Source organism: Convolutriloba macropyga, chromosome 11 (assembly GCF_964194025.1).
Source record: "Convolutriloba macropyga chromosome 11, txConMacr16.3, whole genome shotgun sequence".
NCBI lineage: Eukaryota > Metazoa > Xenacoelomorpha > Acoela > Convolutidae > Convolutriloba > Convolutriloba macropyga.
This window is the reverse complement of record NC_134478.1, coordinates 34,192,502-34,206,479: the sequence shown is the minus strand read 5'-3', so window position 1 is coordinate 34,206,479 and position 13,978 is coordinate 34,192,502. Positions and strand designations below refer to the sequence as shown.

At 33.9% G+C, this 13,978-nt stretch overlaps 2 protein-coding genes across 2 annotated transcripts in view; both read right to left on the bottom strand.

Annotated features, from left to right (window-relative positions):
- LOC142349901 (endoplasmic reticulum-Golgi intermediate compartment protein 3-like) overlaps nt 1-13,978 on the bottom strand; it is a 448,624-nt gene that overhangs the window by 3,698 nt on the left and 430,948 nt on the right. The window contains exons 4-5 of the mRNA XM_075401747.1: nt 12,265-12,452; nt 7,028-7,190 (exon numbers count right to left, since the gene is read on the bottom strand). Of these exons, the coding sequence (XP_075257862.1) occupies nt 7,028-7,190; nt 12,265-12,452 (351 nt within the window). The remainder of the gene's footprint in view (nt 1-7,027; nt 7,191-12,264; nt 12,453-13,978) is intronic.
- Nucleotides 1-13,978, bottom strand: part of LOC142349903 (uncharacterized) — a 471,688-nt gene that overhangs the window by 26,770 nt on the left and 430,940 nt on the right. The gene's annotated exons all lie outside the window — the stretch shown is intronic.

Below are 13,978 nucleotides of genomic sequence, written 5' to 3'. Positions count from 1 at the left end.
AAAAGTTCAAATTTAATTTCATCCGAAAGCTTATGGTCACTACAAAATTGGTCAAAAACAGAAAAAATCTCAAAAAAATCTGAAGTGCTATATTGAGGAGAAAAAATGTGCACTTTGTTGAAATCACTGCAACTGATGACCTTTGGGGTATTGCCTCATATCAATTATATGCTTGAGCTGCAAAAGATCTTTGTATGTCATCCGTTTGAGCTTCGTAAAAGATAATCAGTGTCACGGTACATTACTCGAGCTTTCTTGTCAAACACAGGCCCCAATCCGTCATAATGGAACCTCAACAGGTGTAATTATGGAAGATCCAAGATAGCAGAACCCAGATAAATTGTTTTATTCCCCCTGATCTCTTCAAATACTGGAAACTTCAAATATTCATTTGTCTATTTGTCTGATTGAGTCAGATTCAAATATTTCTATTTCTGACTTCCATTTCGTCAAAAAGTTTTATGAAAATATGTCAACCTATCTTGAGAGCACCGCAAAAAAATGACAGCACCAATACAAATAAATTCTTAGGATCGTAAAACAAATAGAGGTGTCACCTTTCAAAATAAAATATCTCTTTGAAATTAATTATCCAAAAACAATTCGGGGAAAAACAGTTCAGTTGGAACAGTGAATAAATTATACAAAAGCGTTTTAAACTAAGAAGTTAGAAAATTTCAACTGCTTCTTGATACAATACAAGAAAAGAATTCTCTCATGCAATCAAAAATATTAATTAGGCAAGAACATTATTATGCAGGCCACTATAAACATGAAAGATCCTTTGTTTTGAAGACAACAAGTCTCAAATTGCGGAAGAAATAGTCACATTTATCTCTACTTTTGTCAGATGTCATCAGAAAACTACTTTAAAACCTGGGTAAAAAATTGACATGAAACATGCTGTAAAAAGATAAACAACTATTCAGTTCCCGGAAAATGCAAGAAAACACAACATTTACATCAAACTTTAAATTACCAATGAACTTCAGAATGCTATCAAACAACCTTTTCCATGCTTATTGTTGACTCTGTTAGCGAAAAGTTTCAATCCAAAAAACAGCAACTGAAAAAATCGAGAAAATTTTTGCACAGTTGAACTTCTCACTCTCTCGAAACAACTGACATAGCTGTCAGATTGTCAGAAAATAGCCACAATAGCTTCGTAGAACCGCAATCTCAAAAAGATAGCAAAAAAAAGAGAGGAAAAAATTTTTTCATCTAATGCAGATATGTTATATTTTGATTATGAATCTGTATAACTTATTGCTGCTTCCATTAGCTGCTCTTATATAACTTTCAATTAGAGTGACATACACTCACTTGGCCATTTCTCTTTGAATTAAATTTAAAAACTCAATTTCAGAGCGAGGAAGTCATTTTTGAGTGAGTGTGACCAAAAAATTAATCACGCGAATAAAAAAACTCGCTCCACTAAGAGTGAAAAATGACGTCACACACGCAATTCAGTTGAAATTGCAGGAAAGAATGAACAAAAAACAAAGTTGAAGTGGTTGTGACGTCATATGGTCGTAACAACAATCTTGACGACGAAACCAAAAGAAGGCCAATAATAAACCCAGCTATCGCTGTGCGGCTTTTAATAAACATAGCCGGCAGATTGCCGGAATAGCTGTGAAAGAATAGACCTGCGTGCCATATAATAGAGATAGAAACAGATACAGATCTAAATTGAAAAAAAAATGACGCCGCTCAAAAAACTAGGCTAAAAACATTCAGCAATAAATTAATACAGCTGGCTAAAATTCATTCCACAGAAGCCTCTTATTAGGGACCTTTACTGCACATAGGAGTTCCTTTGACCTTAAACAAATTCAAATTAAACTTAAGTTTTAAAGTGCAAATGTCATTTTATTGAGTGAGGTAAGTCATGTATGATCAAAATCTAATCACGCAAATAACCTAAAATCTTTCGCAAAAGCGAGTGAGAAATGACGTCACGCGCGCAAATGCCGTTAGTGAGAAGAAGAAGTCATTCAGAAAATTTGACTTTTTCAGCTTTGCGGTTAGTGAGAAGAAGAAGTCATTCAGAAAATTTGACTTTTTCAGCTTTGCGGTGTGAACAAATGTAAAACGAAAAAAGAGCGTCAGACGACGAAACAAAAAACATAGCCGGAAGAATTCCGGAAGCGACTCGAAGCACCAAAACTTCACAAAAAGCTGAAGCCATTACCTTTTGTATTAAACCATTAACTCATTACCTCCGCGGGTCTGATCTAAAAATCGGTGAAATTTAAACCACTGTCACCAAGAGAAAGAAAATGCAGCAAAATTTTATTATTGAAAACGTTTGGTAACGTTAAAAAAGTCTGAAGATTTTAGGATGGTCAAAAAACTGATAGCATGACAAAGCTGACAGGGCCATCAATTGCCCTCAGATAATTAATGATTCTAATCTCAAAAAGATCGCGAAAGCAAACGGCAGATAAAAACTTTTCAAAAAGACAGGAAATTCAAAATTATTCAAAAAAGAGTGCTCAAACTTAAGAATCAGAGAACCACTACAATTAGATTTCTAATCACGGCAATTAAGACAAAAATAATACATGATTCTTCCTTGTTGTATATATGCTAGACAACATGATTTCATACTAATTCAAAAATTAAATTAATCATAGAAAAACAAAAGCAACAGAATAATATTCAAAAGCAAACAATCGTCGAAAAACAATACCAAGCCCGGAAGAAAATTGCAATGAATAGTAATAAAATAAGTCGAAACGTTGGAAAAGACTTTCTAGCAAACTCTCAGTACTGCCTTATTTTGAATTAAATCAATTGCAAACCGAAGAAACCAAGATCTAAGAAAAAGCTGAATTCATTCAATTTTTTAACAACTGAAAAAATCAATATAACGAATACAAAAGTAGGTGCCAGGACAAAATTAGAATGATACAAACGAGAATGTGAAGACTATGGACACAATGCTAGGAACACCGTAAAAAAAGACCAATTCTTGATTTTTGATAGTTAAAAATCAAATTTAAAAAAATCAAGAAAAACGAGTACATTTCATTGATCAGCATTCGAGACATAGAAAAGACAACAAGTCATTCGAGACTAACTTGCTGAACAGAATAAAACAAGAAAAAGCAGAATTCAGACATACGAAACATTTTGCAAAATGTGGTCAAAAAATATTTAAGACTGCATTTATGAAAAAAAATTATCTGTTTTTTCAAAAACTTAACACCAAAAAATGATTGAATTTTTATTTAAACAAAACTAAAGTCCCTAATGTACCCCAAAATACTATTTCTAGTAATTAAAGCAAAATACAAACAAAAAACTGAAAAAATTGGCAAAAAACTACGAAAATAGGATTAGCAAATGTACAATTTTATGAAACAGAAATACATTGAGGTAGAAAGAGGCATTGAGTATATGAATTATCAAAGGGAAATTGCCATCTTAACTGATTTTTGACAAAAACCAGCTAAAAAATCCAAAAATGAAGAAATTGATAGAAAAAAAGCCAAAAATTAACTAAAAAATCAAGAAATATGTGCCAATTTCGCATTTGAAACGCAATTTCAGGCTATGCAAAATACTGTGCTATCAATTTCCGGGGTATACATTTCAACATAGCATCGATTAAAAATTATTTCTACAAAAAACCAAATTACAAGCAAAAAAACTAGGCCACTTAGAGGAAAAAACGGCTAAAAACGGTTATCTATATGTTCCATTCCATTCAGTCAAAAACTACTTTTCAATGTCAAAAAGTCATCCACTAAACACAGCGCATGATCAAAAAACTTCTCTCGCTCAGAAAAAATTAGTTCGCACTGCAATTTTACTCGCTTTCGCTTTTAGGACAAAACATCGTCTGAACGAATAGTACTTCCGGTAAAAAAAACATAGCCGGAAGAATTCCGGAAGCGACTCGAAGCGTAAAAAGTTGACAAAAACCCTAACTGCAGCTGAAACCATTACCTTTTTTAAAAAACCATAAACTAATTACACCCCCCCCCCCCCCACCCCCGGTCTGATCTAAAAGTTGGTGAAATTTAAACCACTGTCATCAAGAGAAACAAAATACCGCAAAAATATTTATTATTGAGAACGTTTGGTAAGGATAAGTGCAAAATAATTAGGATAGTCAAAACACTGATAGTCTCAAAAAGCTGACAGGGCTATCAACTGCCCTCAAATAATTCATGATTCTAATCTCAAAAAGATTACTAAAGCAAACGGCAGATAATAATAACTTAGAACCTAAACTAAATTAAATTTTTCAAAAAATAACGCTCAAAGTTAAGAATCAGAAAACTACTACAGTTAGATTTCTCATCACTGCAATTAAGACAAAAACAACATATACTTTTTTCTTCTTGTATATATGCTAGACAACATGATTTCAAACTAATTCAAAAATTAAAATATCATAGAAAAGCAACCGAGTAATATTTAAAGGCAAAAAAACGTTTAAGAACAATACCAAGGTCGGAAAAAAATACAATAAAGTAATAAGTAGCAATTCTCGAAAAGGCTTTCTAGTAAACTCTTAGTACTGCCTTATGTTGAATGAAATCAATTGCAACCCAAAGAAATGACGAAAATCTAAGAAAAAGCCGAAATCATTCAATTTGTTAATAACTGAAAAAATCAATAAAACCAGTATAAATGTAGGTGCCATGACAGAGCTAGAATGATACAAGCCAGAATGTGAACAATATGGACACAATGTAAGGAACACCATAACAAAGACTAATTCCTGATTTTTGAAAGTTCAAATCAAAAATCAAAGTTCAAAAGTTTTGAAAGTTTAAAAATCAAATTTAAAAAAACAAGAAAAACTAACACCATTTCATTTTTCAGCATTCGAGACATAGAAAATACAACGATACATCCGAGACAAAAATCTATCCCCCCGAACAGATCAAAAAAAAAGAAAAAGCGGAAATCAAACATACGAAACAATGAAACATTTTGCAAAAAAAGGTCAAAAAATTTTTAGGACTGCATTTATAAAAAAAATTAACTAATTTTCAAAAATTTAACGCTAAAAAATTATTGACGTTTTTATTGAAACGAAATTAAAGCCCCTCATGTTGCACAAAAAGAATATTTCTAGTAATTAAAATCAAAATACAGACAAAAAACTTAGAAAAATAGGAAAAAAACTACCAAAATCGGATGAGCATATGTACAATTTTATAAAACAAAATTACATCGAGGTAAAAAGAGGCATCGAGTATATGAATTGTCAACGGGACGTTGTCATATTGACCAATTTTTGACAAAAAGACGGCTAAAAGATCCAAAAATGAAGCAAATAATAGGAAAAAAAGCAAAAAATTAATTAAAAAATCAAGAAATTTATGCCAATTTTGAACTTGAAACGCGTTTTCAGGCTCTGCAAAACACTGTGATATTATTTTCCAAGGTTTACATTTCAATAAAGCATCGAATAAAAATCATTTCTACAAAAAAGCAACTTACAAGCAAAAAAAATGGGCCACTTAGACGAAAAAACGGCTAAAAACGGTTATCTATATGTGCCATTCAGTCAAAAACTACTTTTCAAAGTCAAAAAGTCATTCACTAAACGCAGCGCATGATCAAAAAACTTCTCTCGCTCAGAAAAAATTAGTTCACACGGCAATTTTTCTCACTTTCGCTTTTAGGTCAAAACAGCGTCTGAACGAATAGTACTTCCGGTAAAAAAAAAACCTTAAGAAAACCAATACTCCTCTTCGAGTCGTAAAAACCTTAAGAAAACCAATACTCCTCTTCGAGTCGTAAAAAAACCAAGAGCACCGCAATATAGCTACGCTCAGCTTACAGCTTCGCAGCTATAAAAAATAACAACTCGTTGACCCACTGTTTAAATTTGTTCAACTGTCAGTCACATCACTACAAATTTCAGCACGTGTGGCATTTCGCTTTTCAGTTTCACTCTAACAACAAAATTACTGATGAAAAAGACACCTCGCCTCTTATACTATTGTTCGGGTCGGAAAACTGGGGCGTAAAAATAACTGAGTGAGCCGCTGATGCGTATATTAACTACACAAAATTTGGAAACGTAGAAAGCATTAAAATTGGCAACAATTATTAAATTCAGCAAAAAGTGAAAAAAAGTCCACCATTTGATATTCCAAACTTTTTCGGGCGTAATTGAGATGAGAGCTGTGAGACGAGAAATACATTTTTCAGGGCCCAACTCTGATATGAAAAACTGCACGACATCAGCCTATTCGGTTCCTAAATTCAGTTTCAACAGCAAAACTATTAACAAAAATATATTCTCTGCTGGCGTTCATAAACCCTGGCGAAACAGACTTACGGGCTGTAGAATCAAGATAGCAACAGATACATAATTGAATTGATTCCATTGCCAACCTTTTAAATGACTAATACGTCTTCAAAAACTATAAAGTTCTTTTCAAAAAATCAAATTCGTTATTCAATACTGGTTGCCATGCTTCAATATTAAGATTGATCATTATATAGTAGTCCTATATTGGCTTCTAAAATGTTAGATTGACCTCAATTAATAAAATTAGAAGCTATTTAGAGAGCGAGATAAGTCAGTTATGATTAAAAATTTATCACACAGCTTAGTTTAAAATTCATCGGCAATCAGTTTAAAAAGCGATGTCATGCACATAAAAGTAGCAACAGAGCAGTGAAGTAGTGGCATGAAAAAATCAACAAAATTGAAGTTTTAGACGTGAAAAATGTAAAACAAAAACGAGCGTCCGACGATGAAACAAAAACAAGAACCAAGATCACCACAGCATAGCTACGCTCAACTTACAGATTCACAGCTATAAAAATGAGTTTTCAAATTAACAGTTATTTTAATGGTTGTTCAGGAAAATTCTACCACAATTCAAGATTTCAAAACTATAATTACGATACCTGTCAACTTTCAACAGCTGCACTCATGATAGATTCGCTGGGAACTATTATTGACTCTATTTCTATATAAGTTCAATTTTACCTCATCACTATCATTGAAGTCACATTTCGCTCATCAGCACAAGTTTAAACCTACCAGGTGTGATGTGGAAATTGCCACTGATTTTGCTGACACGGAGCGCCCCTGAAAGTCGACAGCCCTCCTCTGGAACAACCTGGGGTTTCTCCTTCACACACTGTGTCACTCCAGTGTAGTCTCGAAGCGCCCACCCCTTCGCAAAGTACGCTTTCTTTATTTCCTAAAATTAACAATATTTGTAGAAGTGTTCCTGTTCAAATTATTGAGCAACTAAGCTGTTCGAAACTGCACGGCTTCTATGAACAATTAACAAATTACAACCGATTACTCTCGGATGACCGATAACTCTCAGAGGTGTTGATAGTAACAATTTTACGTCAAAATAGGCTCACATCACGGTGAGAAGCAGATATAAACCAAAATAACGACGACTGAAAACGGACCAGATGTGATGTGATGACAAAATTGCACCCTTAATCATGAATTTTTGCCATAGCAGTTGACCTCGCAGTTCATAAATCACTATCCCCTTTAAAATTCCGAATGGATATAAGATCCCCGGGCAATTCCGTTTCTTTCAACGGGAAGTGAATTGGTTAGCTCAAAAAAAGCCGTCAGATTAAACATACCCGGCAGATCGCGCGGAAAATAGTCACAATCGATTCCCGTAACCCCAAATGGGATTAAAAGAGGATATGAATTAAAATCAATACCAATGAAGATTAGACGTGGTACCTAAGGCCAACTAAAACAAAATTCAAATACTGGGCATCTAAAATTGTTCTTTATGGTTTATCCTGTCGCTATTCTTTATTTCGTTTTTCGATACTGACTCTGAGTAATTTAGATTGCTTCGCTGAACAATTGCATTTAAAAAGCGCTTTGAGCAGAATGAGGGAAGAGTGAAACTAGCCTAGAGAATTCAAAAAAGGTTTCGCGCGCAATCTTGAACAAGCTGTGAACTGAAGTGCAGCGGATAAACTTTTTTGACGAAGTGAAAGAAAAAACACAGCCGCAAGACTCTAGAAGTATCAATTCACTTAGGTCTCACCAAACTTATCACTACTTGATGATGCTAAATAAATGAGAAGTCGAAATCAGTAATATTTTCCATAAAAATTTTCATCAGATGCGACTTCAAAATCTGCAAGAAATCAAGCGCTGAAGTTAACATTCGTTCACTTAACAACAAATGAATGATAGCAATAAAACAATGAAAAGTTACATTCAAAGGAGACTGAGAAAAAGGAAAAGAAATAAAGAACCAAAAATCTAATAAAACATTAAAAAACTATCAAAATGCTCCGTCCCAACTTCAAAGTAATCGTTCTGTAAGTACGTTAAGAAATTCAATCGTCAATCACTGACCCACCCACCACACGCTCTGAACAACAATAAAAATAGGTAAAAAGCCAGAGAAAAAAAAGCAATCATTTCATGTTCAACTGCTTTTTCTAAAATCGGTCTTAAAACAATCATAGAATATTTTAGGATAAAAGATTGAACACAACAAAAACTATTGCAAAACCGGAATGTGATTTAATTTACTCAATTTCTGCCATCAAAATCAACCAAAATTAATAACAATCAACTGAAAATAACACCAAACATAATCGACTAACGTCGGGCGAATTGCTTTGAAACGACCGGCGATCGGTTGGCTCCATCAGTAGCTAGCCATGGTTTAGTGAGGCTAGCTTTAGCTTAGTTGAATGGCGTGAGGGTATCAATTTCTAAGAACCACACTTCACGCCATAAGAATAAGTCTCCAAAACAGTTTCTGAGAATCGTATTCTTTAAGACTAGCGAGCTAAAAGGCTCTAAGAGAACTTAATGCTCACTACCCCATTATCTAGTTTCGAAGGACGAAAAGTCAAATGGGTCAGACAAAAAATCGGTCAACTGAAAAATCGCATAAACAGACCAACATGATTAATATTGTTAAAAACTTTGTTAAGCAATTAACAATGATTTCCTAAATGTTAGTTAAGACACTTATGATATAACATTTTTATTATAATTCAGCATTAATGAGGGTAAAAGATGATGACATCACGCCACATAACAGCAGCTGTGCGGCATCAACAAAAGAGAGAGAGAGAGAGGAGATAGTGTGAGAGATAAAACGTGAACAAGAGAATGAAAAACCCAAACCGACAGAGAGAGAGAGAGAGAGAACTAGGAATATTTTCCATGATTCGACTCTGCATCTTTTAGTTCTCTAGCCTTGTTAGTAATTAAATCATATAGAAAAAAAAACTGATAAGTGCAAAATTAAAAAGAAAAGTTTCCTGGTTTTGCAGTGAAAAAAGTTCAAAACCATTTTTTGTCTCTGTAGTTCTGTCATGTAGCCCACCTGAAAGAATTTAAAAGTTTTGTTGGCCAGTAATGATCGTTAAACTCAGAAAAAAATGAAGTAATCAAGAATTTAATTTTAAAAACAATTGCAAATTTCAACAAAATCTTGCAAAAAAATTCGTGATAAAAAAGTCTTCAGAAAAATTTCATTCTCTCAACAGACTATCCAGTATCCCTATTTCAAGCCTTGAATAGTTTCGCTGGCTCATAAAGATCATAAACTATGAACATGATAATATTCCAAAAATTTAAAAATTAATTTTATCAAAAAATTGCTAAAACTCGAATCAATAAAATATTGATCACCAATCCATTAACTCAAAAACACTATGCAGCAGCTTATCATTAAACCTTGGAGGAGGCCCCTGGTGCCGGAAAAAAACAAACAAAAATTGAAAATAATAAAAGAAAGCTTGACAAAATTAAAAATATTAAAAATAAAAAAGCTTGACAAAATTAAAAAAAAATCTAAAATCGCTTACATTTGGGATATTAAAAACTTGATAAACATTCAATTACATCTAGGAACTATGCAGTAACCTATTATCAAACCCTAGAGGAGGTTACTTGGCTCTTAAGGCTGGAGTAACCTAAAAAATGAGAAAAATTTTCAAAAAACTTGAAAAAAACTGCATGCTTTATCAAAAAATTGCTAACCTTTGTATTATTGAAAAATTGAAAACTAATGCATGGCCAACAAAAATCTTAAGTAACTGATTATCAAACCCTTAAGAAGTTTTGTAGCCCCTGGGGCTCGAAAACCTTGAATGAAGACTATAAAAGTAGAAAATTTGAAATTGAAAGTTTTATCAAAAAAATGCAACTTCGTGACGCTAAAATGCTGAAAACTATTCCATTAAAACTAGAAAATCAGCAGTAATCTATTATCAAACCCTAGAGGAGCTTTGTTGACAACTAGGGCTCAAAATGACAAAAATTTTCAAAATTTGAAATTGTGAAAATTAGTGTAAATTTTCGTGTTTTTGTTAAGATTACCAAAACAAATAGCTTTTAAAATTCTCAGAATAAGTACCATGTCTTGCAAAAGACCTTTATCAATTTTAACCAGCCTCAGTTTCAGACTGGTCCAAAAAATGAAGAATGACGAAAAAACACGAAAAATTGCAGCATTTTTGGGCTCAAAAACCCCTAAAACTGACCTTTTAACCTAAAACTACGGCCTTCTCTGTAGCTTCATCACACTAAGCACTTCCAGGACTACATAAAGCGGCTAAGGACTTCTAATGAAACTTAATGCCCGCTGAGCGCCACCTGTCTATCCCGTTTTTAAGGAGGAAAAGTCAAATGGGCCAGACGTAAAATCGGTCAAGCGAAAAATTGCATTAAAAAGACCAACAGGACTAATATAATTGCTACCAACTTTAATTGAGAGCAATTAATAACACTAAAAACTTTCTCTTATTTAAAAAAATGATCAAATGGGCAAACAATAGGGAGGCTCGTTTCTAATGTGGACAGATTCAACTGAAGGGCTGATATTGATGATGAAAGAGAGGGGCTTTTGATATTACTTTCAATAGAGAACTGTCGCCTGCTGATTTTAGTATCTCAAAATATAAAAAAGAGCTATTTAGAAAACAAAAAAATCAAAAGTGATGAGCAGAACCGTTAATCCAAAAGCCAAATAGGTCTCGAATAATATGGCGCACAAAAAATCACACGACTAAAATTAATGCTTCAAACATCTTTCGCTTGCACTAAAAACAAACATAACCGGCCGATGGCCGGAAAAAAGCCGCCTTTGACGCGCTGGACGCACACCGGGATTGAAACGGAAAAAGAAAAAAGATAGAAATTGAAAAAAATTCAAAAATTTCAAAAACTGTTCTAATTCAGTGTAGTTTCAGTTAGATTCTAAACCTAAACTTACTTCAGATTCTAAACCGAAGGCTATTCAGCAAAGTACTAACATCAGCTCGCAATCGCTCTAATGAGCTTTGATAACCAAGTGCACTATGACTTAATAGGCTTGATCGGTTTTTTTGATTTTGCTTTTTGATTTTGCTTTTTTGACATTGACCGTATTCACTACCTTGCGTAATTCAATACGTGAAAACCAAAAACGCGATCCAAATGTAAAGCGAATGAAAAAAAAACATAGCAGTACAAGTCCTGACGTAGAATTCAAAGAATTTTAATTGATTAAACAACTAGACCTAGAATGGACAATGAGTGAATTGAGAAAACCCTTTCTAAAAATCAGATTAAAATACTAAAAAAAACATAGCTTCCAGATTGCCAGAAAACAGCCGCAATAGCTTCGTAGATCTGAAAGCAGTCTAAAAAACGAACAGTAAAAAAGACAGACCAAAATATTAGTCTTTTCATTGAAGGTTGAGATGTTATATTTTGATTTAGAATCTGTATAGGTTAATGCTGCCTCTATTAGGTGCTCTCAAATAACCGTCATTTAGAGTGACACACATTCAATTGACCTTATCTCTTTTAATTAAAACAAATAAAAGTCAGGAAGTCATTTTTGAGAGTGAGGTAAGTCACGTGTGACCAAAGATTTAATCAAGCGAACGAACAAAAAACTCGCTCCACTAAGAGCCAAAAATGACGTCACGCACGCACTTCAGCTGAAATTGGATGAACGAATGAACAAAAAGCAGAATAGACGTGAATGACGTCATATGGTCGCAACCAAAAATCTAATCAGCCATTATCGTTTTTCACAAAGACTGAAAGCACCCATAATTACTGCGAAAGTTGTTCTGAGAGCAATTACAAAAGACGGCGTTTAAGAGGCGTTTGAGTAGCGATTGTACATTGCCAGTGCAATGATTATTTTCAACTGTTTACGTAACTGGTACGTATTACTGGTAACATCAAACTTGCGTTCAGAATTTTTCCTCTTCGCGAAATCTTGCCAAGAATTCTAGAACATCCTTCTACGCCATACATATACGTACATCACAAGTATTGCAGCATTTGTAGACGTCTGACTCTGCGCCGTAGCAGCTGCCACAAGCGCTCTTGCCCACTTCGCTCCCTGTTTTCTCTTTCCCAGTGTCATTGCTACCACCATCGGCAGCTGCAACAGAGTTCACGGGAGGTTTCATTCTAACAGGCTCCTTCTCTTTTTCATTACCCATCAAGTCTAAAATAAGCAACAGTTCAGTACAAATAAACCCACAAATGTATTTAGGTGTAGCTTAAAATTTTTCTAAGGGTGCAAACAAACGACCTCTTAGGCGTTCGAATCCACGAGCTCCAGAACTGCAGCCGGATCTTAACCACTAAGCAATAACGTCTTTGCTACTCAATCGCCTTTATGTTAGCAACAAATTTTATTTCGGAATGTGAGCAATTAAAATGACACAAAATTAAGAAGACAATTAGAAGTGAAGGTTGCTCTAGAACAAAAGCGCAAAAACGGTCAAGCAAAAATGTTGCATAAACGAAACGCATTAAATTGCATTAATGATACGTAAAAATTTTTCTGACAAGAAAAATTGTGAAAGGTGAAGCAAATTAAAAAAAAAAACCTAGCACGGCAAGTCTTGAGCTAAAATTCAAAGAATTTTGACGAACCAAAGAAAAAGACTACCAGCAATAAAATTTGAAAAAAAAATAGAAAATACCAAACATAGCCGGCAGATTGCCGGAAAATAGCTGCGATAGAATTAATGGCCTTCTATGAATTGAAACAACTAAAGAAACAAGATAGGCAGATTGACCAAAAGTCTTTTAGTAGACCACTAGATTTATTGGGTTAGATACGAACTGTCAATTTTATGACACATAAGGAAAAAGCCCTAAAAAGAACTTTTTCAAATTTGATAATCGAAATCAAAAACTCAAGATTAATACTCAAAAATTAGGGCATAAAAGTTTGGCACCATTTAGATGCACACTACTGATCTTTAACAAGTAAATGTTCATAAAAATTAAAGTTCCATAAGTGAGTTCAGAAATCATTTTTTTAAGTGAGGTAAGTCACGCAATTGACCTACAAGCAGAAATGACGTCACGGTAAGACGAAACAATGACCTAAAAGCAGAAATGACGTTACGGTAAGATGAAACAAAAATCTATTAGACGAAGTAAAAAAAATTAGAAGCGCAACAATAGCCGCCTGGAATTGCAGATGCGGCTAGAATGGCAATAGAACAGTTATCGCATAAACCGATTACCACCGCACGAATTGCTCTAACGATATAAGAGATGTCGACTTTCTTTATAGCTATCTTACGCTTAGAGAAGCTGATCAAAAGAGGCGGCAGAATTGGCGGTGGGATTCGAACCAACAAAATTGCCCCTTACCGGTGTTTTCTGCCACCGCGGCAATTTTGATGCGCCATATATTTAGAGCTTAAAAAGGATCAGAGTTGAGTTACATTAAACTTTGAGTTAAAAAAATGCGGCCTAAAAAACATTCTCTAGCGACATTTCGTTTCGGCGAAATCAGAATCCCCATTCATATTGGACTTCAAAAATCATCAAAAGGTGTGAACAGATCTTTAAAAAACGACAGTCCTAAAATATTGAAATGAAACTTGAATGGTCAAACGTGTTTGCCATGTAAAAATGAGAGCCAACATAAGATCATCTTTGACTAGATGGCAGCTGCTAATAATTAAGTAAATTCGATTATTGTGCTTATTTTGATCATCATTATTACCA